General features: G+C 35.2%; 1 protein-coding gene and 1 pseudogene across 1 annotated transcript; both read left to right on the top strand.

The window, feature by feature from the left end:
- The first annotated feature begins 3,091 nt into the window (after nt 1–3,091).
- Nucleotides 3,092–4,778, top strand: LOC149190906 (UDP-glycosyltransferase 92A1-like; annotated as a pseudogene).
- A 9,788-nt stretch (nt 4,779–14,566) lies between these two features.
- Nucleotides 14,567–19,580, top strand: LOC149190905 (uncharacterized). Its single transcript, XM_089410616.1, has 3 exons — nt 14,567–15,547; nt 15,933–16,118; nt 16,341–19,580. The coding sequence occupies exons 1-3, from the start codon at nt 14,567–14,569 to the stop codon at nt 19,578–19,580; spliced, it is 4,407 nt and encodes a 1,468-aa protein (XP_089266742.1).
- Nucleotides 19,581–25,222: the final 5,642 nt, after the last annotated feature.

Raw genomic sequence — 25,222 nt, 5'->3', positions numbered from 1 at the left:
GGCTATGGTTGGAGGCTCAATCGAACATTAAATAACATAACCCATTTATATAAAAAAAAAGTCACCCCAACATATACATATATGCATTTATCGAAAGATAATTATTAAAGAAAGAGGTGGGCCACATTATTTTATTTTATCTTAAAATAAATAAGTAAAAATTACTCGAAAATAAAAAATTATTACAATTAAAAAAATAAAATAGAAATACAAAAAATTTTATAAACAAATTTATTTTTATAAATGGATTTTTTTTTATAATTTTAATACGATATTTACAATATATCTTTAAAATTAATAATTATAATAAAGAAATTTTATAAACCTGAAGTTGATACATCGAATCATGCTGCTCACTTTCCCAGTCTCTCGACAAAAATACGATAAGAGTTACCAATCAAAACAACTTGATTTTAGATAGAGATCTATACCATATGTCGTTTAGGTCATCCATTCAAGGACCAGATCGAATCAACATCTGCCATATCTTTTCCAAAAAAGTATGATAAATAGATCACTGAATATTAATTGTTAAAATTTGTTAAAACAAATAATGTCTTAAAAGTCTACAGTACATCAGAAATATAAATTAAATATTGTAAAAATCAAACTAACTATGATAGCTCTCAAATTTTATGCGTCATGGCGTCTTCTTAAAATTCAACCATTTATCATGACCCGCTGCAACTCTGCACACGTACTGTACGCGAGGTTATCCTTCCCACCATCTTACCATGTTAATCATTTTAATAATCAAATTAAATTCATAAGTCGCCGGAATTCAAGTAAAAATTTTCGAAATTTTTGTAGATGCAGTGTTTAAATTATGTTTTTGATGGTAGAAATAGATTCAGCATCATCAAAAATTTGGAGAGCACCTAAAATTATGAAGCTTGACAGAGTTTACATGGATTTCAAAAATCCCTGCAGATTTTCTCAAAATTTGACGGGAATTTCCATCCACACCTAGCCCTGGAATTTCAAATCCTTTTTGCCCATTCATTTTACGTTCTAAGTAAATTTAGAAATATCAACCTCCGTAACTAGACAACCACTTTCAATTTAGAAATGTCAACCTCCCTAATTAGACAACCACTTTCCACACTGTTTCATAGAGTGCAGGATGCCAACTAAAAACTACAACCTCTACTAACAAAAAACTACAACCTCTGCTTAGTTAAGAGAAATACCTCGTTTTCACAAATGTTGAGTGCATTGGATACTCCCCATGCACACACATTGGAGAAATTAAATAAATGGATACAAATGAGTTATCAATTTCTATTGCTTTGAAACTCCAATATAAGTCTATTCGAGTTTTAGGATAAGGAAAGCCTGGAATTTTGAGGTAAGAAAAGCCTTCTTGGAAAATCGTTGGAACTTAACCCAATGACTACATAATTATCAATTGCGAAATGTTTATTTCAATTCTAAACTATCATCAATCTAAAGCTTTACAAGTCCAAAATAAAAGCTAATACCTTTGACCTTTAACGAGTGTTATGCCCAAAATTTTCTCTCCAGTCCAACGTGAAAAGAACAATGAATCATATCAACCTAAAGCTTTACAAATCTAGAATAAAAGCTAATTCCTTTCTTTAACCAGTCAACATAGATAGTTATGCCCAAAATTTTCTCTCCAAGTGAAAGAACAATGAATCATTTATGCGGAACTGTGAAACGATAATCAAAAATATATCTAACGATAATCAAACATGTATCTAACTGCGTATTCATGTTATATCCAAAATAATGGTTGAGACTTTCCAAGAGTAGATCTCTTTATAGTTATCCCTAAAATGCTTTCATTACTTTATGTAAATAGAGAGTGAGAAACAATAATGAGATAAATCAAACATTCAATCTAGGGAAATACACATTAATAGTCTAGTGAATAAAAGGGAGGTCAAACATTCCAAAGAATTATGCAGAATAGAAATATAATAGTTAGGGGAAATACTCATCGAACACAATAGGGAAAATACTCATCGAACACACATGGGATTGGTGAATTCTTAATCACTTCCCTGTTGAGGAGAAAATTAGAAGTCCCATTTTAACATCCCAAGCACCAAGAGCTCATAAGCTTTCTTCAGAAGCCCATTCCTATGCAATGAGGCAAGGATGCATAGAAGGATGGAACTTTGAACTTACTATTTCCGTGCACATTCCAAATCTAATGGAAACCCAATATTTGTTGATGATAACTAAACAAGCTCATGAACCTCAAAAGTTCAGAATAAGAATCCGATAACAAAAAAAGAAAAATAACACTAATTATAAACCTATACCAACCATCTTCCTTTTAAAAAAATTTGGTATCCTAATAAATAGGAGCATAAATACAGAGTTAAAATTGTCAACAATCTATTGACATAAAGTTAATGTAATGTACCATAATTTGTAAGTATAGTTGAATGAAATATTATAATATTCATAATATTCTAATGTAGACTATTGACATAAAATTAATTTGTAAGTATAGTTGAATGAGATATTATAATATTCATAATATTGTAATGTAGACTATCTTTACTTGGGCTGAATGTATTAGAGATTTTTACCCTTTAACTTTAAATTTGGAATTTAAATAAGTTCTTAAATAAAAAATACGTCCGGTGGGACGTCAAATTCCAGGCCTGCTTGCCCGATCGAGCTTCACTTGGACGTCATTCCCTATGAATACTTTCTTCGTGATTTATTTTCTTCCCTTTCATTTTAATACAAAATTTAGGAAACTCACCATCCACTGAGCGAGGGTACGGAAGTGTCTTTTGTCTTTATGGTCGTCTATATGGCCAGGAACCTGCCACGCTTGAGCTTCACGCAAACTGAAAATGAAAGAATTCACTGCCGAACGCAAGAGGGACGAAGAGTCTGTAATGTAGTCGTGTCGTATCGCCTAAAATCTGCCAACGAATTTCGTTGCCTATTAAAAATACATTCCTACCCAATACTGTATATTTCCCAGACTTACAGCTTAAGCCTTTGATCCTTTAGCAGTAACTTGTGTGATTCTTAAGCTTTATCAGTAACTGGTGTGATTTTTAGGCTCTACCAGCAAATAGTTGGTTGCGAGCTAGGTATCACAATGGCAACGCCGCATAGGATTATATGTAACAGCAGGCCTCATGTGGTGATGTTTCCTCTGATGGCCCAGGGTCACATCATCCCCTTCTTTGATCTCGCCAAGCTTCTTGCAAAGCGAGGGCAATTTATCGTAACAATCGTCAATACTCCTAAAAATGTTATGGAATTGCAGTCCATGGTGGATGCCGCGTGCAGAGGCGATGGAAGCATGGACATCCGCCTGGAGGAACTGCAGTTTCCGAAGGGCATCGACGGCCTGCCCCCCGTCGCCCGATGTGGAGAACACTGACTCTCTTCCCTATAATTTCTCTCTTTTTCTCGTACGCGGTTGCGAGATGCTTCAACACCCCTTTGAGCAGTTGCTGCGACGCCTCTCAGATGAGCCGGTCGCACGCCCGACGTGCATTGTCACCGATATATTCTTCGGTTGGAGTCTCGACGTCGCCAACAGAGTCGGCATACCGAGGGTGACGTTCAGCACCACCGGGGCATTTTCTACGTCTCTGTATTATTCTCTGTGGTTGCATCTTCCCCACAAGCAGACCGATTCCGATGTATTTTGCCTCGCTCCTGATTTTCCGGACGTCTGGTTTCATAAATCTCAGCTCCCTCTCAGCCTCATGATGACCAATGAGACCGACCCGTGGTATCAGTTTTTGAAGCGGCAGATACCCAAGAATCTCCAGAGTTGGGGCACGCTGCTCAACACCTTCGACGACCTGGAACCGGAGTTTCTTGAACATATGAAAACGACTGGTTGCGGTCGAGTGTGGTCGGTGGGTCCTCTGGTTCCAGAGGGTGTTATCGTCGGGGCTTCGAACTACAATGGGCTATTCTGCTCAAGTGGCCACCGGGGGCAAGGCACAAGAGCGAGCTGAGGGAGATTTTCTGCTGACGTGGCTGGATTCTCATCCTCCATCGTCGGTTCTTTATATCTCATTCGGCACACTTGCGAGAATCTCGTGTTCCCATACGCGAGAATTGGCGCTGGGATTTGAAGCAAGCGGACACCCGTTCATCTGGGCCGTGAGACCACCGTCCGATCAATTGGCGAACGGCGCTTCATCCGATTTCCTGCCCAAGGGATTTGAGAAGCGAATGAGTGAGAAAAAGCAGGGATTGCTCATCAGAGAATGGGCACCGCAGCTGCTGATTCTCTCCCACCCATCCATCGGCGGGTTCCTTAGCCATTGCGGGTGGAACTCGATTATGGACAGCATAAGCCAGGGGGTGGCCATTATCGGGTGGCCCATGGCAGCAGATCAGTTTTATAACTCCAAGCTGTTGGAGGAGGTGGTGGGCATGAGCGTGGAGATTTGCAGGGTGTCGACGCAGAACTGTTGAGGACGAATGTGGAGAGGACTGTGAAACTTCTCACGAAGGAGAAGCGTGGAATCACAATGAAAAAGAGTGCAATGGCGATGAGATACGCAGCTACCAGAGCAGTCACATCGGACGAAGGCAGAGTCGTCAAAGGTTCATCAATTGCCAACGTTGATGATTTCATATCAGAAATCAATAAACTATTCTGCGCACCAAAACCAGGAAGAGGAAATCTCCACGGCTGGTTACTAGCTCGCAGTACTTCTATTAGGATATTGGAGTATTGTGCTGTTTTAATATTATATTTCAAACCATGCATTCAATTTCCATGGGATACACAATTTTCAATAAAGTTGATTGGATGAACAATTTTCATGTAAATTACAATATTGTAATATCCTAAATAGCATATGGATTTATTTCCATATATTTGTATCGTGCTATAGTATTGTGATTATGATATGCTAGTATTGTGCTGTTTTAATACTATATTTTAAACCATGCATTCAATTTCCATTGGATGCACAATTTTCAAGAAAGTTGATTGGATGAACAATTTTCATGTAAATTAGAATATTGTAAGGTCCTAAATAGGATATGGATTTATTTCCATATATTTATATCCTGCTAGAGTATTGTGATTATGATATGCTAGTATTGTGCTGTTTTAATACTATATTTCAAACCATGCATTCAATTTCCATTGGATGCACAATTTTCAAGAAAGTTGATTGGATGAACAATTTTCATGTAAATTACAATATTGTAAGGTCTTAAATAGGATATGGATTTATTTCCATATATTTGTATCATAATATTGTGCTGTTTTAATACAATAATTCAAACCATGCATTCAATTTCCATTGGATGCACAATTTTCAAAAAAGTTGATTGGATGAAAAATTTTCATGGAAATTACAATATTTTGAGGTACTAAATAGGATATGGATTTATTTCCATATATTTGTATCATAGTATTGTGCTGTTTTAATACTATATTTCAAACCATGCATTCAATTTCCATTAGATGCACAGTTTTCAAGAAAGTTTATTAGATGAACCATTTTCATGTAATTACAATATTGTAAGGTCCTAAATAGGATATGGATTTATTTCCATATATTTGCATCTTGCTATAGTATTGTGATTATGATATGCTAGTATTGTGTTGTTTTAATACTATATTTCAAACCATGCATTCAATTTCCATTGGATGCACAATTTTCAAGAAAGTTGATTGGATGAACAATTTTCATGTAAATTATATTATTGTAAGGTCCTAAATAGGATATGGATTTATCTCCATTTGTATCCTGCTATAGTATTGTGATTATGATATGCTAGTATTGCACTGTTTTAATACTATGTGATTATGATATGCTAGTATTGCACTGTTTTAATACTATATTTCAAACCATGCATTCAATTTCTACTGGATGCACAATTTTCAAGAAAGTTGATTGGATGAACAATTTTCATGTAAATTACAATATTGTAAGGTCCTAAATAGGATATGGATTTTTTTCCATATATTTGTATCCTGCTATAGTATTGTGATTATGATATGCTATTATTATGTTGTTTTAATACTATATTTCAAACCATGCATTCAATTTCCATTGGATGCACAATTTTCAAGAAAGTTGATTGGATGAACAATTTTCATGTAAATTACAATATTGTAAGGTCCTAAATAGGATATGGATTTATTTCCATATATTTGTATCCCGCTATAGTATTGTGATTATGATATGCTAGTATTGCGTTGTTTTAATACTATATTTCAAACCATGCATTCAATTTCCATTGGATACACAATTTTCAAGAATGTTGATTGGATGAACAATTTTCATGTAAATTACAATATTGTAAGGTCCTAAATAGGATATGGATTTATTTCCATATATTTGTATCCTACTATAGTATTGTGATTATGATATGCTAGTATTGTGTTGTTTTAATACTATATTTCAAACCATGCATTCAATTTCCATTGGATGCACAATTTTCAAGAATGTTATTGGATGAACAATTTTCATGTCAATTACAATATTGTAAAGTCCTAAATAGAATATGGATTTATTTCCATATATTTGTATTTCGTATATTTTTATATATTTTTTTTATTTTTGTATGATGTAAATTTATCATCTATTAATAAAATTATATATTTATATTTATATATATTTTGTTTCAAAAACTTTTTATATATAAAATTAAAAATAGATGTAAAACTATGTTTATAGTTAATAAGAAAAATTTTATTAAAAATCAATTTTTCTTATTCTTTTCTATATTTTAACTCATTTTTCATATTGAAATTTATTTAATAAATAATTTTTTTCATAAATATTTATATTTTATTTTTTATAAAATTAAAATTAAAAAATTAAAAATCTATGTAACAATAAGTTATATTGAAATTTATTTAATAAATAAATGTTTTTCATAAATATTTATATTTTATTTTTATAAAATTTTAATTTAAAAAATTAAAAATCTGTGTAACAATATTGAAATTTACCATATATTTAATTTAATTTTAATATTATTTTTAATTTTTATCAGGTGGCGTGGTTTTCCTATTTAACAGTGATGAGTCAAACCCAGCATTCGCGGATAGCAGCGAGAGATGGCTGTCCTCACTGTTGGTTTGACACCTGAGTTGATAGAAGGTGGTCCTCACTGTTGGTTTGACACCTGAGTTGATAGGTTTTACCACCTTCGGAAAAAAAAAATAATTAAAAAATATACATAAACACAAAATAAAATATAACAGATGAAAACCAAAAAGTATATACACATTCAAATCATAATAATTTTCTTTTTTAAATCATCCATGACTCATCGACTTAAAAATCGTTATCTAATAGACGATAGAATTTAATATTATATTTTTACAGTTGCTAAATCTCGCTCTTTTACGAATATGTTAGATTGCCTTATGATAATACCTTGTCGTTTTCAAAAAAATGTTTTATTACATCTCTTCGATTTGTCATACGAAAGTGGAAGTTAACTTTATTGCTGGCTTATATTACAGATAGTATGTATTTAAAATAAAATTGAGATTTTAATTTATAATTAATAAAGGTATATAAATTAAATGGTTAGTAAATGTAGATAGATATTAATTTATAATAAGTATCAAAATACTTATTTTATAATATATTTCATGTTTTTAAAATTTAAAATATATTAAATAAATTATATTATAATTATATTTTATTTATTTATGGAGATTCTTAAACTGTCAATAGACTTTGTTACAATAATATGGTTTATCAATACTAAATATACAGAAAACCATAATTCATTTCTTGTGACACTTTTTCATATGGTATTTTTCTTAACTAGCAATTGCACCACATATTGAGTTGAATGGCCTCTAAAAGATTCTTATTTATATCCATTTTGACAAACTTTTGTGGGAAAAATAAAAAGTAAACCAATTGTTATGATAATAGGTCACTGCTTGTCACTATAGATTTTTAATGTCCATCATCTAAGGTTAAAGTCCTACTCCAACCATGAAATAGTGTTCTATCAAAGAATTATGAGTGGGTCATTTGAATCGAGGAAAGAATCCAAGTAAATTTACTAGATAGTATTGAAATGTCCATTTCCCAAATCTAGTTTCCATTTAGATTGTAACAAATAAGTATCTAGCTTAGCACTTGTCACTCATAAAATTATTTGGTTTTCACTATCTTGGAGAATGTTGAATTGAATGTGAAAGCTTTATAGTGAGTTCCTTGAAAGGAGAAAGAGTACAACAAATATAGAAAGAAGCCAACGCAGAGAAAAATTTGCACCCACAATAGGACAAATATGTAACTAAATGAACTGGTAAGACTATAAAGTTTTTGAAAAAGTTAGGTTTCTATTGTTTTTGTTGCAACCAAATCTTAGTGATTATAATTTTCTATTTCTGGAAACGTGTAGTGTCCACAATGCAATAACAAGGCTTTGCTAGATGACATCATAATTATTTATGTCCCAGTTATACCTATCACTGGTCAACAATAGTGGCATACCAATAGTGGCTACTCCCTCCCCAATTTCTATAAATATTTGTTTGGAAAAGATTAATGGTTCTCATAGAAAGGAAAATTTCATAATTCTAAGGCTCTTTTAATTTCTATGATGCACCTAAAAGCTCTTTTAGTTTCTATCATGCACCTAAACATGATTTTCTCCCAAGCTTTGTATTAGCAACAAACAAAACATAAGGCTAAAAAAGAAAAACATTAAAATCATGATCACTTCCTCTTTTCCAAGGGAGGATGTTCCCAATTTTTGTTGATTTTAAAATGATTGACCCTTTTTTCATGAAGGATGTAACAGGTCTTGGTAGTTGAGCTTGTGGGAGAGAAAATTGCTATGTATTTTTCTTCTCGTTGCATCCCCCCCCCCCCCCCCCCCCCCTGGTTGAATTTTCACTCCAAAACTTGGTGGTATTTTAAGGAATACCAACACACCATGACATGGCTTGCCTTGCCATTCTCAGATGAAAATACAAGGAAACAAATTGATCAAGACTTTCAGGTCGATGGCATTCCTTACCTTGTTGTTCTGGACTAAGAGGGAAGAGTTATAACCACAGAAGGTATGGAGATCATTGAAGAATATGGTGTTGAGGCTTATCAATTCACTGTAGAGAGACTTGATGAGTTGAAGGCCAAAGAGGACACGTCAAGGGATGCACAGACTGTGGATCACTCTCAATTTCAAAAATAAGAATATATTGTGACTTTAAAAGAACAAAATACTCTTCATATAAAAAAAACATGTATGCTGCAAACAACACCATAAATTTAGGGGCCCACTACACCACATACCAGATTCACACCCTGCATCTAGTGACTTGGGTCCCAACAAACTCCATCCTTATTGATTCTTATCTTTTAAGTGATTTGGTTCAATAAATTGCCACTTGTTACGTAAAATATTTATTTCTAGGAGCAGATTATGTACCTTGAGTTGGTTGATCATCAAAATTTGGGCAACTTCTTAACCTTGTTGGAGATAGTATCACATTATGGTATTTTTTTCTATTACTAGAAATTGGCCTTTTCTTATGTTACTAGAAGCGAGCTTTTAAGGTTTTGATCTAATTCCAAGTCTTAGTATAATATCGAATGTTTTTCTAGATACCAATCCATAGACCTATAAGTTATAAACCATTTGGTTTTTGTGGAGTTTCATTCCCATAAGGTAATCCCAATATATGCAGGGCTCAATATTGGAAAAAAATATCAATTTGCTTATTCGTAGTGCACCATCTCACAACTAGTTTGACATACCTTTGTAGTCCCTTTTTGGCTTGACCATCCCCGGATGAGGTACACCTATGACTGAAGACCTGTTGATGAAAATTGATCTACATTGCACCTATTAAAAACTTTTCACCCTAGCCATGTCATGTCCATTATGTATTCAAGTTTGAACCAAGTCCGCCGATGCACAACACTGGATAGTGGGAGTAACTCAGCCTTGTTTATAAATGTTGTAGCTGGTGTAGTCATTACAAGGCTAACAACATTAGAGTTTTTTTGTTAATCCATTGGTTTAATGGCAAGAAGTAGAGTGCTAATATTTTTACATGTCAACTTTGTACCTACATGTTAATTAATCATTGTGGTCATGGAATAGTACAACAGAATGTTGAAATTTTCAACATTTAGAAATAAGACATCCATATTAAATCATATAAATTACCAATTATATATTGGAACTTTGTATTAAAATATCAAAACCATTTCCAAATTGAAACAACTAACTTTATGGACCAGAGCCATGAGATAATGAGGATCTCTCAAAATTCCATGTGGGTGTTTATATACCAATGTTCTTTAGGAAGACTATGACCATTATTGATATGTCCAAAACTCAACTTTAATAATTTCAGTATGCTAAGAAGATTTTCCACGCCTATTAACAAATTCAAATATTGCTACTTGACATTTTCGTTTGAAATAAGTTCTACTTGTTAACGAACGAGGTTCATATACACAAAAGGCCAGGTAGAGTGCCTGATTGGCCTCCCTCGTCTTAGTTTGGGCTTGTGAATCATGATAACGTTGACAAGTGGATAGAGTGAGGTGCAACTTAGTACTCTTATGGGTGATGTTGATCATTTAAATGCTTTGATTCTTGTAATAGGTCCCGGTAGCTGAACTTGCGGGGAAGAAAATTGCTATGTATTTATCTGCTCATTGCTCCCCCCCTTGCCGATATTTCACTTCAGAGCTTGTAAAGATATACAATGAACTAAAAGAAATATGAAAAGTGTTTGAGATTTTTTTCATCAAGAGGCTTTTCAATATTACTACAAAATCATGCCATGGTTGGCTCTTCCATTTGGAGATAAAACTAAGAAGGATCTCTTGCGGCTTTCTGTGTTAGAGGCATCCCATCCTTGGTTGTGGTAGGTCTAGATGGAAAAAATGTGACAAATAATGCCAGAAGCACAGTGTCCATCTTTGGAGGCAAGGCTTATCCCTTCATTGATTCTTATCTTGAAGGGTTGAAGAAGAAAATGGAAAATGAAGCAAAAGGGTTCGCTGAAAAATCACCGAAAGAGATGAGGTACAACCAACATGAACACGCCCTTGTATTGACACAGAGAAGTGCATTTATATGTGATGGTTGCAACTAACGTGGCATTGCATGGTCCTATTATTTCAAATATTATGACTACAATCTTCATGTGCCTTGTGATTCGAAGGATCAATGGGATCTGAATTAGGACAAGGGATAAGACACAAATGTTGCAATTAATGAGAATTGCAAACCTGCAGGGGCTATCTGTGATGGAAATGTTTGTTATAAAGTTGAAGATTGATGATAATAATAAGGTGGCTTATTAAATATGATATGCGTCATGTTTAAATTTAATATTAAATTAATATATTAAATTTAATTTAATATTAAATTGATATATTAAATGTAAGGTCTTGAACCCTTTTTGGGTCTTGTGATAACTTTGTTCACTAAAAGAGCAGACACCCCTGTCCCACTTTGAAATGCTCTTTTGCCACATATGATCACAAAACTTGTTTGAAGTTATATGAAAAAGCGTATGGAAAAACTTGGTCCCATTCCCAAAAATATGACATGTTGTTTTAACCAGGTAGAGGATAAACTTGCAATTACCTTGGAACTAGACCCAAAGTCTCTTGTAGAGAAGCTTCCAACTATGTAAGAACAAGTTTATTTCTTGATTGATGAAAGGAAAAAACAAATGGAAGACATATGTCACCATGAAGACATACAAAAAATGGTTATCATATATTGATGGAAGACAAAAACAAATGGAATGCTACTACTTCGCAAACTATCTTCATATCCATTTCTTAAAATTTGTTCATTTGTGGAAATAATAAGAGCCTGTCATTTGTGGAAATGATAGAATAAACAGAGTAATTTTCACTAAAGACACAAACATTAATGTTAATATTACTTCAAAGGTATATTGAAATAGTTTTCCAGAAGGAGAGGGAAGGAGATCCAAATTTACAAGTGCAAATTTACTCTCAACATCAAAATGGGTTGCCAAAAGGCACTAAAAGAGATTAAAATTTACGAGTGCAATTCAAGTTTGGTGCTAATATTACTGCAAAGATCTATGAAAATATGTTATCAAAAGGAACGGAAAAGAGAGGAGATTCAAATTGACAATTTCAAGATATGTTGGGGACTTTTTTGAAAAAAGGGTACCTAATATGTTAATTTGAAAAGTTTGGAAGCACAAATTTGTTTCATACAGTGTATATCTTAATTTCTGACTCTATTAATTTGATAATGACATGTAGTTAAAATTCAAAAGATTCAATGTATTTGTTGAGTGAAAATGGTGATCCATTGTATTAGAGATTGTAACCCATTGAGAATTCTTAGACTTAAAAACTTAATAAAAGTGGAAGGAACATGCAATAAAATATTTGAGTTGTATTTTTCAAAGTGTGATTTCCTTTCTTCCTTTCCAAAGCTAAGGGGTTAAGACATGAGTTTTATTTTTCCAATGGAAAGGAATTGAGATGCCTGAGATAAAGTTGTGAATTAATGGATCTAGATATGAACCTTTAGTATTCTTGTCAATTTAGGTTACAAACCCAAAACTTAAAGAGGAAAGTTTGCTTCACGTATGTACTCCCTTTTTTCTTCTACTTCATTTTTTGATAATTTTGAATACATTTAGGGCAATGTTTGATTAGTTTTAATAATATGATTATGATTTTCACATGTAAACTTTTGTTTGCCTTTCAATCTAGAACATGTGGCATTAGAGGGAAAGATAAATATCCATGTCCTGAAAATCTCTCTCTCCATGGAACATGTGGCATTAGAGGGAAAGTTACATATCCATGTCTTGGAAATCTATCCATGTGATCTTCTGCTGCTCCACAATTTTCTTATTTGCGAGCACTGAGATATTTTCTAAAGTAAAAAGTTGTCTAAAGAGTTGGGTCATTTAATAAATGTATACATTGGTGTATTCGTTAATGACCAATTACATTGCAATTGAGATGACTAACTACCAAGATCAATTTTAAACCTTCATACATTGTTTTATTGGTTAAGGATCAATTTACAATGCAAGTGATGTGACTAACTACGAAGATCAATTTAAAGCTACAGTGATTAAGAGGCATTGAATATGTGTTATTGTTTGTTTGAGTTTGAGGCAAATTGCCAAAGATATTGGATAATCGTGATCTTTGCAAGAGAACATTCTTTAATAGAGAAACTACCAAGATTCTTTAAATATTATTGACAGTTGATGATTGTTTAAAGAGTTTGAGTTTGTAGTAGTTATCAAAAGGGTTTAATTTACATTATGGTCTTTCATCTATTACTAGAAGTTGGGATTTTCTTCCATTACTAGAGGTTGGCTTTTAAGGTTTTGATCTAATTCCATGTCTTAGTATAATATCATATTCTTTTCTAATATCAATTCATAGACCTATGAGTTATAAACCAGTTGGTTTTTGTAAAGTTTTTTCCATGGATATCAAAACACTAATATCATGATACATTTCACATTGCAAAAGTTAAAAAAAAAAAATAGATTATGAATATTCATAGTATGTAAATAGACTTTGTTACAATACCATTGAGAAATACTATGGCTTACCAATACCACATGCCCAAAAAACCATAAGAATATGACACATGTCATATGAGATTTTCTTTTAATTAATCAATTTAATTAAAAATGCAAAAAAACATAAATATTTTTTAGAATATTCTAAGAAGCTATGTGAAATCACATAATAATTATTGATAGTACTAATTCAAAATAGATAGTTTCTGGTTTTTGTTAATTTATGATTTTGACGGTTCGAATAACTATGGCTTTTGTTTGTTTATAATGTGTTAGTTTTGTTGATTGTTTTCGACACATATATCTCTTCGTGGATTTGAAAAAAGTTTTGTGCATTTAAAGTGTTAATGCACTTAACTCTGTTGATAATGTCATTGCGTTTTATCCATTTTTTTGCAAAATAATTGGAATTTTATTAAGTTAGAACTAAGGAAATGTCAGATATAGATTTTCCAACCATCACAACTAATCTTATTACTATGATAAAGTCTTCTCAGATTCAAAGCATCTTGATGCACAATACGTTTCTTAAAGTCTTCTCAGATTCAAAGCATCTTGATGCACAATACGTTTCTTAACTACTAAAATTGGTGTAAGTTTTAGAAAATGGATTCCTTAAAATCGAAGTGAGCAAGTTTGGCTCGAAAAATGACTGGGAGAGGCTAGGGATTAAGTGTAGAACTGGGGCTGGGGAAAATTCTCACTGGGAACTTGGTAAATGAAAGAATTAAAAGAATACACAAAAGTCACCAAAAACAATGTTTCCAAATTCACGCAAGACACCAAAAAGAAAAAAGAGGTCACCCACAAAAAAAAATTCCAAGATTTTCGTGAGTCAAAATCTCTTGTGTTAAATTAAGTGCGCGCTCCGTGACGACTCTGAAAGCCCCTGCTGAACTGGGCGTGGCCAATCCGTTTGCTGGACAGATCGGAATAGCGGACCAGGAACAGTTCTGAATCGGATTGTCGGGATTGACCAGATTAGATGCATAGGGCTCTCGCCCTGATCTCAGCTTTCTCCGAATGGCGAAAGAGGGCGAGCCCATGGCTTCAGACTTAGATGCTTTCCGAGCCCTGGTTGCTGCATCAGAAAAGCGACCGATCCCACTCTCGCAACAAAAGTTTGTGAAAAAGCTAGACAGCATCCCCTCGGTGTCTCTACCGGCAGAAGAAGCATGCAAAACATCGTTAAATCTAGCTGAAAGGGGTCTAATAGGCCAGTTCACAGGGCTATGGCCATCCCCGAAGGCAGTAGATGAATGGGTCAATCGAAATTGGATCCCGCTGGTCAAGGAAGGTATAAAAAGTCATTTTGTAGGCAAAGGGTTTTTTGTATTCGTGTTTGATAGCGAAGAAGATCGAAGTTTGATCTTCAGAAATGGACCCTATTTTATGGGGCCACGAGGGTTATACTTGAATAAATGGCATCCGGATTTTGATCCTGCTCAAGACGTTCCCACAGCGGTTCCAGTTTGGGTGCGCCTTCCACATCTCCCTCTCCATTGCTGGAGTCAGAGCTCGCTGAAATCCATCGGCAATGCCCTAGGCAGATATATAGATCAGGCTCCGAGAAAGGATCAGTTTTCTTGCACACGCATCTGCGTGGAAGTCGATCTAGAGGTCGGGCTCCCCGAAGCCATCAAACTAACAGTGGCCGACTGGTCGCACATTCAGGAACTAGACTATGAACAGTTGCCTTTTAAATGCTGGCACTGTCACGAATACGGGCATTTTGCAAGGTACTGCAAAAAAAAAATAGAGGAAACAGCAGAAAAAGAAAAAGGTGACCAATGGAAGCAAGCAAAGAGAACAGCGAGCAGCAGGCAAAACAATAAAAACAAAACAAAAGAGACAGCGAACAAATCAGGGCTTGAAGACACAAATAATCAAAACAAGGAAGTAGAGAAGCTGAAAGCAGTGCTGGAGACAAAAACCCCTTCGAATCCCTCACTCCTCTGGAAGATCTGCCAGAGGCTGAACCAGAAGATCCACCGCAGAAGATCAACGAAGATACACAAGAACCAGGTAATACTCCAAATCCGAATCCCAGCAACACTCCTTCTCCTTCTTATGCAGACATAATAAAACAAAAAAAGAAGAACCAAGAATATGCGGGTTCATCTGACGAGATACTCGAAAGGCCACTAAAAAAAGTGGGTAGAAGAACAAACAGGGAAACCAGAGAAGAAGAATCAGAAAGACAGAAAACCCTAGGCAGTCAAGCCACCATAGAAATGACCATCGGGAGAAATACAAGACCAAGGGCGTCCAAGCCAGGAGGCCCCCCCTCATCAAGTGGTAAATGATGCAGTTGATCTCCTGGAACTGTAGGGGGCTAGGTAATCCCAATAAGGCAGAGGCTATCAAGGATTTACTGAAAATGGAAACCGCAGACATCCTAATGCTCCAGGAGACTAAGATAGAAGGGGAAGCCCTTCTAAACACTAGCATGTTGAAATGGAAATATGACTCAGGAAAGACTGTCAGTGCAAGGGGTTCGGCCGGTGGAATAGGCACGTTCTGGTCAAAAAGCTCATTTACTTTGGAACGATCCACAGAGACCCAACATTGGATCCACACAGATCTGCGACACACCGTAAGTAATCTCTCCTTGGCTCTTTTTAATTTGTATGTTCCTATCCATTATGAAGAAAAGAGAGAATGTTGGGGGACACTAATGGACTATATAGAACAGATCAACCATACAAACATAGTCATTGGAGGGGATCTGAATATCATTCTAGACCCCAAAGAAAAAAGAGGAGGGATTTATTCTAGAGACCCCTTCGTCAACACTGTGGGTAATCTGATTTTACAGTGGGACTTAGTTGACTTCAATCCTATAAAAGGCAAATACACCTGGTCCAACAATAGATCAGGAGAAAATCAAATCTCAGCTAGGCTGGACAGGTTTCTCATCAGCAGTACATTAATGCAGGACAACAGAATGGTTTTCTCCAAGATCCTCCCCAAGCTTACATCGGATCACAAGCCAGTTCTACTTTGTATTAAAAAAGAAGAGGATCTTGGCCCTCTTCCTTTCCACTTCAGCCCTCTCTGGGCAGGCAAAGACGGATTCTATGAAATTGTTCAAATGGCCTGGAGAATAGCTGTTTACGGATCCCCTAGTTATGTGTGGGAACAAAAAATAAAAAAAACCAAAAAAGCTCTGAAAGATTGGATAAAAAAATCTTTGCAAACCCCAACTAGCCAAAGGAAGGAAACAGTTCTTCAGCTGGAAAGAGTCCAATTCGAAATGGAGGAGAAAGATCCCTCTCCCACAGATTTAGACATAGAAAAAGCTGCCCAAAGGAACGCATATTGTTGTTTCAGAACTGAAGAAGAATACTGGCGCCTAAAGTCCAGAAGTTTGTGGCTCAAATCTGGAGACAGGAACACCAAATACTTTCATAGACAGTGCAGGGCACGAGTTTCCCGTAATCACATAGCAGAGATAACTAGCACAGCCGGACAGGTGTATAATGGATTTTCACAAATCAAAGAAGCAGCGGTCACTCATTTTCAGAATCTTTTAAGTGCGGAAAGAAATGGAAATGAGGAGGACGCAGAGGAGTTCCTCTCAACCATCCCAAACCTACTTAATGAGGAGGACAACGATTCTCTGTTGAGCCCAGTCACGGAAGAGGAGATAACCAATGTAGTTTGGTCCATGGAACCGGATAAAGCTCCAGGACCCGATGGGTTCTCAGCTCACTTCTACAGAATCTGTTGGGAAATCATCAAAAACGACCTCTTCAGAATGGTAAGAGGAATCCTGAGGAAGGCAAAAGTAGGCGGAGGAATAAACTCTACCTTCCTAGCCTTAATTCCCAAGGAAACAAACCCAAGGACCTTTGATAGATATAGGCCGATTTCTCTCTGCAACTTATCTTATAAGATTGTGGCCAAGCTGCTGGCCAACAGAATCAAGCCTCTTCTCCCAAAGCTCATCTCTCAGGCACAAGGAGGATTCGTAAAAGGCAGACAAATTCTGGATAATGTCATCCAGATTCAAGAAGCTCTCCATTCCAGCCTAACCCGGAAAGAACAAGGTATGATCATTAAATTGGATATGTGCAATGCCTTTGATCGTGTTAATCGCTCCTTTTTGTTCAGGGTTCTAGCAGCTTTTGGCTTTAAACAGGATTTCATAAACCTCATCAAGGCTTGTACAGAAAACGTTTGGATCGCCCCAATGGTGAACGGCAGACCAACGGAATTTTTTCAAGCAACCAGGGGATTGAGGCAGGGCTGCCCTCTTTCGCCCTTCCTCTACATCTTGATGGCAGACGTTCTAAGTCGTAAGCTAACTCAAGAGAAACAAGCCGGTACCATTCCAGGGATAAGGATAGTTCAAGGCATAGCCCCGGTGAATCATGCGCTATTCGCTGATGATTCAATTCTGCTGGGGGGCGCATCCATGAGAATTGCAAGCGCTTTTAAAACCATTCTTCAACAGTACTGCAACATCACCGGTGCATTAGTCAGCGAAAGGAAAAGTGCAATATACAGTTGGAACATCGATCAACACGCTACAGACAGAATTGCCAACGTTCTGGGGTTCAAAGGATATGCTCTGTGGGAAAAAATCAAATATCTTGGCTTACCATTGACGAGGGGCTCCAATCGAAATCAACTGTGGGAAGAAGTGATATCTAAATACAAAAATAAGATAACAGCGTGGGGCGGAGTTTGGCTCACCACCGGAGGCAAACTCACCCTCATCCGATCCGTGCTCTCTGCCCTGCCCACATATCAAGCCTCGCTGCTGCTAGCTCCAAAACAAATCACTGACCAAATTTCCAGCATCATTCGAAATTTTCTCTGGAGCGGAGGGAAAGGTAACAGAGATCGCTTCCATCTCATCAAATGGGAGACAGTGAAGCGCCCAAAAGCTGAAGGCGGACTTCAAATCTGCGATCCCCAACATGCAAATCTGGCATTGGGAGGCAAACTCCTGTGGCAATTAATCACAGAGCCTTCGCACCCAATCAGTCAGTTGCTGAGCCTCAAATATTTACAAAAGCAACCAATCTCATCTTTCATTCCAGCGCAATCCCCAAGAGGAACGCAGGCCTGGAGGCTATGTTGCAGAGGGATCGAATTCTTCCGAAACCATTTATACAAAATCCCTGGGAATGGCAAAAATACGCTTCTATGGAAAGAACGAATTATGAATCACTCCCCTCTCTCAACCATCAACGAAATAGCAGAGTTGAGAGCCTGGTTAATCTCTAAAGGAGTAAGGAAAATTGAGGATATACCAGAATGGGACCTCAATGGCAACTGGCAGCGTTGGACATTGCCAATCATCCCAACCCACTTAAAAGAACAGTCAAAAATTCGGTTAGAGGCAATAACATATTTTACACCCGTGCATAAGGAAGAGGAAGATCAATGGGGATGGGGAAAAACAAGAGAGTATACGGTCAAACAAGGCTACTTTCAAATGCAAGGAAAACAGGAGTCACAGTACCCGACATCAGTTTGGAAACAGATTTGGGAAAACTTCAGCATCCCCAAGGTTAACTTCTTCAGTTGGACCTTATTCCACAATAAAATCTTGACTGGAGACAATTTGTGCAAAAGAAACATTGCAGGCCCGCATCGTTGTGCCCTCAGCAAGAACGCTTCAGAAACCGCAGTCCATTTGTTTATTGACTGTGAGTATGCACAGAAAGTGTGGAACAGCTTCTTAACAGGGCTGAATGTGAGTCCCCCAACACGCTGTCAGATCACAGAATTATTTCTGACTTGGAAAACTCGGTACCCTCACAGCATCAGCGAAAAATCTCTTTGGCACAAGTTATGGACTGCTGCACCAAAATATGTTTGTTGGAAGCTGTGGCTCTCCAAGAATGAAGCTGTCTTCAACCAAAAAGACATAAATGCAGAAGCAGTAGCACGGCAGGCCAAGGATCTTCTCTTAGAAACTCTGAGACAAACTAGTGTCAAAGACAGCAACCTCAGAAATGAAGAAAAGACGTGGCTTGAAGGCTATACACCCATGCCAATTACACATGCCATCATCCGCCCAATCCATAAGGAAAACTGGTAGTACAGAGACAACTCAGACAATTTTCAGAATTGGTGGAAGTCACAAGGTAAATGTACAATTTTCTTCGATGGGGCTTCGAAAGGAAATCCAGGCAGGTCAGGAGCAGGGGGGGTCATTTACTTTCAGAATGGCAGAAAAGAGGAATTCAGTTGGGGACTTGGGCTAAAAACCAACAATCAAGCAGAAGCACTCGGTCTATTAAAAGCTTGTCAACTGACTAGAAAAGGAAACGCAAATGAAATTATAGTTTTTGGAGATTCAGAACTGCTGATAAGGTCTCTAATAAACAAGAAAAGCCTCAAAGATCCAGTACTAAACAAGCAGCTAGCAAGAGTAATCAGATTAATGAAGGAATTCTCAACAGCACAGCTCTTCCATATCCTCAGAGATTTAAACACTGAAGCAGACAGGTTAGCAAATGCAGGATGCAATCTTGAAAAAAGTATGATCAGCATAAATACAGAGACACCGAAAATGGCAATCATTCCTTAGGAGTACAAGAAAAACAGAGAAAAGCAATGAAAGTGACTTGTAATTCTTGCTTGGCTTTGGCCTCTAATAAATAAAATACTCGTTTCAGTTAAAAATAAAATAAAATCTCTTGTGTTAGGAATTCTCTTGAGTTAGGGCAATGTTTAAATGTGATGTGCAGTTTCCTCCCAATTGTGGGATTCTTGAGACTATGTGCTTTCTATGTTGGGCTAGGTACAATCTTCTCAAATAAATCTCTGAATCTTGGTCATTTGTTCCGTCGTGTTCCGTCTTTTCTTACCAACTTTGTGCGACCTCCTGAATGATTTCTCTTATTTCTCCTCATCTATATCTATATTTTTTTCAGTTAGTAAAGAACTTACATGATTTATTTGTGGTTCCAAAGAATTGAATAGTTAGGAAACTTCGTCGTGGGATCAAACCACAAATGAGGTTTTTGTTCTCTACCCTAAACTCCATTTGCAAATATGTTTGTTTGTAGGTCCTGAGGCATTCTAGACAGGTTTTTTAAAAATTCTTTGTAAGGTTCATTGCATGAAGATCCTTATGATGACATCTGAATGAAAATTACCAACATTCTGAATTGGTTTATATAAGTACTATCAATTCATAATTATTCCTTTTGCAATGTTTCTTTCTTGGGTCAAAATAGGGGTTTACATGATATGAAGTCACTGTTTCTATAGAATTTTCTGGCACCAACTTCATTCCCATGTTCACACTGCCAAAAAGATATCAATTTATGGATGGAAAACGAGAATCTGGAGGAACAATAATTCATAAAAAAAGTCTAATACAGGCTGTGTGGTTATGATTTCTTTGACACTTCCCCTCCATTAGCGAATTTCCATGAAAATATTTTTCCCAAAAAAGACAAAAAGAAAAAACAATATAATACTTAATGTCGAATGTCCATGAAAAGGAAATGAATTTACCTAAGAATTGATCCAAATTGAGTTGAGTTGTTTGGCCATTATTCAACAGATGAATAGTTCCCCGTGAGATTTCAAAAATTGTCATTGAAACTAAAGGATTCTACCAACGAAAGAATCAAAATATGTTCTAAATCGTAAACCCTTACACAAATTTTTTTTGTCGATGATCTTATCAGACTAAAAAGTGGCTCTGCAACATTGTGTTGAATATTATCAATGTTTTATTAATTAACAATTATTTTACTTAATGTTTTCATGGTTATGTTTAATAATAATTAATTGTTTTATTAATTGTTTAATATGACATACCATTGTTCAATCACATAACAATAGCGCAAAGTAGCATCCAAAAATATAATTTTTCATATTTTCTTTACAATATAGTTTTTATTTTAACATTGATAATATTTAAATTTATAAATCTTTAATTTTTTTTCAACAATTTATCATATTTCATTATATCTCAATTTTATTACTAATATTTCATTTTATAAATAAAAATATGAACATTTTAATATCATATTTTGAAATCTTATTATTCAAATAATGAGAATATAAATTAGTTTTCTCTTCAATTTTTTTGTTTTCATTAATATATCTCTTAAGTTGACCACTGAAAACATATTTTTATATAAAATATATGTTTTCCTCCGCAGCCTTTCACTCCATTATTATTTCAACATTATGCTTCGTTTATGCCTAGGTTACCTCTCTTACATGTTAGGAATATGAAAGACCACTAATTGGGAAACAAGTCGAGAACTTGAGGACTAAACGGAGCATAAAAAAACATATATTGTGTAGTGAACCTAATATTTGTACCTTGATCTTGGCGGTTACGAAGAAAGAGGAGGTGTTAAATGCTAATTATTATAGCTAGAGGGTTATATTGTTTTTTTTTTCAAAAAACTTTGTTTTTTATTAAAATAAAATAGGTTTATAAAAATTTATATTAAATTAATTTAAAAAAAAATAAATATTTTATATGAATGAAATTTTTAATTTTTGATTAATTGTTAATAATTTTTATGTAATTCAAAATACATTTATTATAATAAAAATAAAATTTAAAAAAAACTTTATAATTTTTAAAAACTTAATAATTACACGTTTCATATGATGATTGGGTGAATTCACGAGACATTTATTGTTTGCGCTGAATAAACCCAACGAGGTTTTCTTGAAAATAAGTTCCTTATATTGGTCGCTGGTTCAAATTTCACTGGATATTTTTTATGTGCACCTAACAGTTTAGCGGAACAAACAAGGGGATGCTAACAACATAGTAAACACTCACAGTAACTGCCTCACCACCTTGGTTACACGTGGCATTATCCTCTTCCATGAGATTAACACTTTTGGTTCTGTTTTATGTTCAATGCTACTGTTGCTTTACAGAGATAACTTCACACATCTCTATCAGACCTCTCCTGCACACATCTTGAATTTGATATTGCTGGATCAGGCTTAAAGTGAGCATAGCTCTAATTTTGGTGTCATGAATGTTGAATTTCATAAGATTTTATGATATGTGAGGTTTGAATGAAATATTTAGTATTTTTGTCAAGAAAAACATTAAGATTTCTCTCGAAGGGTAGAATGTTGGTCAATTTTTATAATCTTTGGACAAATTTTCTAAAAAGACGGGCAAATTACACTGAAACCATATGAGTTTTGAATTTATTTTTATAGTTTTCTTGTGCAAATTCTCTAAACAAGTCTCTGAAATGAGATGGAGCCTTTTGTGTTAATTGATAATGCTCCATTCTTTTTATTTCTACAAAAGGTTAAATCAGAAACTGTGTGAACTAAATGCTTACATGGTTCCACTATTCTTCAGACAAACCAAAGGGGATGGATGAAATATTTCTAAGTTGATATATCTTTTTTCCTTGGGTATGAGGCTGGTGATCATGTTGGAGTGTTTGCAGAGGACACTCAAGAAACAGTTGAAACAACAACCTAGCTTCTTCATTATCCCCTTGATATGATAATATCCCTACACAAAGAAACTGAAACAAGGACACCTCTACCTAGCAGTGGTTCACTACCTACAACCTTCCTAGGTCCCTACACTTTGAAGATAGTGTTAGATCGACATGCATACCTGATCAATCCACCTCGTAAAGTAAGTAGCCATATTTTTCTTGTATAACTTTCAGTAGTCCAAATTTAGAGGAATAAATTACATTGAAACACTAGCTTTTATGTCAGTTGTTGACTACAAGTTTCTTCAATAAAGTAGTTTCTTCGTAATATTATGCAATGAAGGAATTCTCATTGGAAGTGGGAATTTTACATAACATTCTCACGGTTGTTGATAAGTTGTGACTGGTCAACAATTAGTTTTACAATAAAATTATTATCTTTGTTATGTTTACTTGTATGTTTCTCATCTTGCATTTTAACTTGTGGAAATATGGTCATTCAAAACAAGCCTAGATGTTGCTCACTAGTATCTTGCATTAGTGAATTGAAGAAAACTATCATAGAATATGGTTTTGATCAAAAAGGGTGTCTTTTAGCATTAACAACATTTGCTTATGACCAACAAGGGTGTCTTTTAGCATTAACAACATTTGCTTATGATTCTAAAGAAACATAGTGACTAAAATATCTATCTTAACAAGAAGGAAAGGTATGTTTTCTTTAAAAAACTATTTGATGGTCCATGGACACGTCATAATTATAGGGCCATCATATGTCGGTCTTAGCTTCTTAGATGTTATTTGTTGAGTTAAATCAGAGTGAATTTGGTAAATTGAATTGTAAACATTTGCTCTTAATGTGATTGTTTTAAATGACAACTTTGTCTTTGAATTTGAAATCTAATCTTTTTATCTGTCAAGAAACATATTTTGAATGGGTTTTTCATGCCAAAGGAATCTTCTAGAAATCCTTGTTGAGTTTCCATCTGTGAAGGTTCCATAGGGAGTATTTTGCTACACCAAGGTGTGTGCTCTACATGGATAAAGGTAAGACAACACATAATCCATACTCACTGATGTTTAGAAGAGTTTATTTTTATTACAAACTGTTTATATCAACTCTAACAAATATATGGAATTTGGCAGGAATCCATCCAATATAGGGAAACTATTGTCGATTATAGCAAGGCACCAATTTTTACTAGGCAATCAAATTTGAAGCTCCCCATTGATGCTACCATTCCATTTATCATGATGGGACCTAGCATAGGCCCTACACCATTCAGAGGTTTCCCCCAAGAAAGAGCTGCTTTGCAAAGATTTGGATTACATCTTGGGCAAGCTATCCTCTACTTTGGATGCAGAAATAGGAAAATGGTACATTTCCCTTGACACCTTAACTTCTTGTTGATTAAACTTATAGGAGTACACATTGACTGGTCAATGTCTTACACTGCTACACTAAATAGTAACGATGAATGCATATGTACGTGCACGAATTTATCTATGAGGAAGAACTAAGGAATATGTGCAGGAGAAAATTTTGAAAGAGGTGAATACATCTAGAGGTCAATTTTTACAGGTGAATAAACTGATATGTATGGTAAAGATAAACTGATAAGAGCTTGCAAAAAAAGTTAAATTCCAATAAAAATTCTTAAGGATGTGCCAAAAATTAAAAGTGTTGATATGTATTCTTCTATCCCAACCTTTACCACTTTCCACTATCCACTATATTTTATAGAAGAGAACCAAACCTGTATCACCTCTTTTGTCACTCGCCCCCGGTCTGACATTTCCAAACTATAATATTCACCTCTGGCACATGTAGGTGTGGGTCGGGCTCAGAGGGGAAGGAAGAAGGAAGGAGTATGATTTCTTTCTGCAATACGCCAGAATATTGATTTCATAATTAGAATGACCTGCAGACCCTCGAGATGATTCCACATTATAATAATACTAGGTACTACTATTGATCTTCTCTACCCTAAACTAATAGCCTGTTAGTAATTTTCCAATCACCATACTTTGCAGCAACAAAATAAGAAACACATCATAAAATTAATCATGAGAAGACATTCACTAATAATTGTAGGGAATATGTACACTAAATTGAGCTAATCCTTGGAGAACATAAGAACTTACTTGGAGGCTAGGTAATGACATAAGAAACGCCCTCGAAGTCGCAGGTTCCAGTCTTGAGGGTGTTCTTTTTATAATAGATATGAAAAGCATATGAAGCATGGGATTCCAGTGAAATCGATTGGTCTAAATCCATCCATGTAGT

This window comes from Pinus tabuliformis, chromosome 3_1, assembly GCF_031772625.1.
Source record: "Pinus tabuliformis cultivar Carrire ecotype Pingquan chromosome 3_1, CPIR1, whole genome shotgun sequence".
In the NCBI taxonomy this organism is placed as follows: Eukaryota; Viridiplantae; Streptophyta; class Pinopsida; order Pinales; family Pinaceae; genus Pinus; species Pinus tabuliformis.
The sequence above is the reverse complement of the archived record's forward strand: the minus strand, read 5'-3'. Positions and strand labels throughout refer to the sequence as shown.

Coding starts and splice junctions, on each gene's coding strand:
- LOC149190905 (XM_089410616.1), top strand. CDS start 14,567: ATGGCTTCAGACTTAGATGCTTTCCGAGCCCTGGTTGCTGCATCAGAA. Junction 15,548..15,932: donor CGAAGATACACAAGAACCAG/GTAATACTCCAA, acceptor CTAATGCTCCAG/GAGACTAAGATAGAAGGGGA. Junction 16,119..16,340: donor ACACAGATCTGCGACACACC/GTAAGTAATCTC, acceptor CTGATTTTACAG/TGGGACTTAGTTGACTTCAA.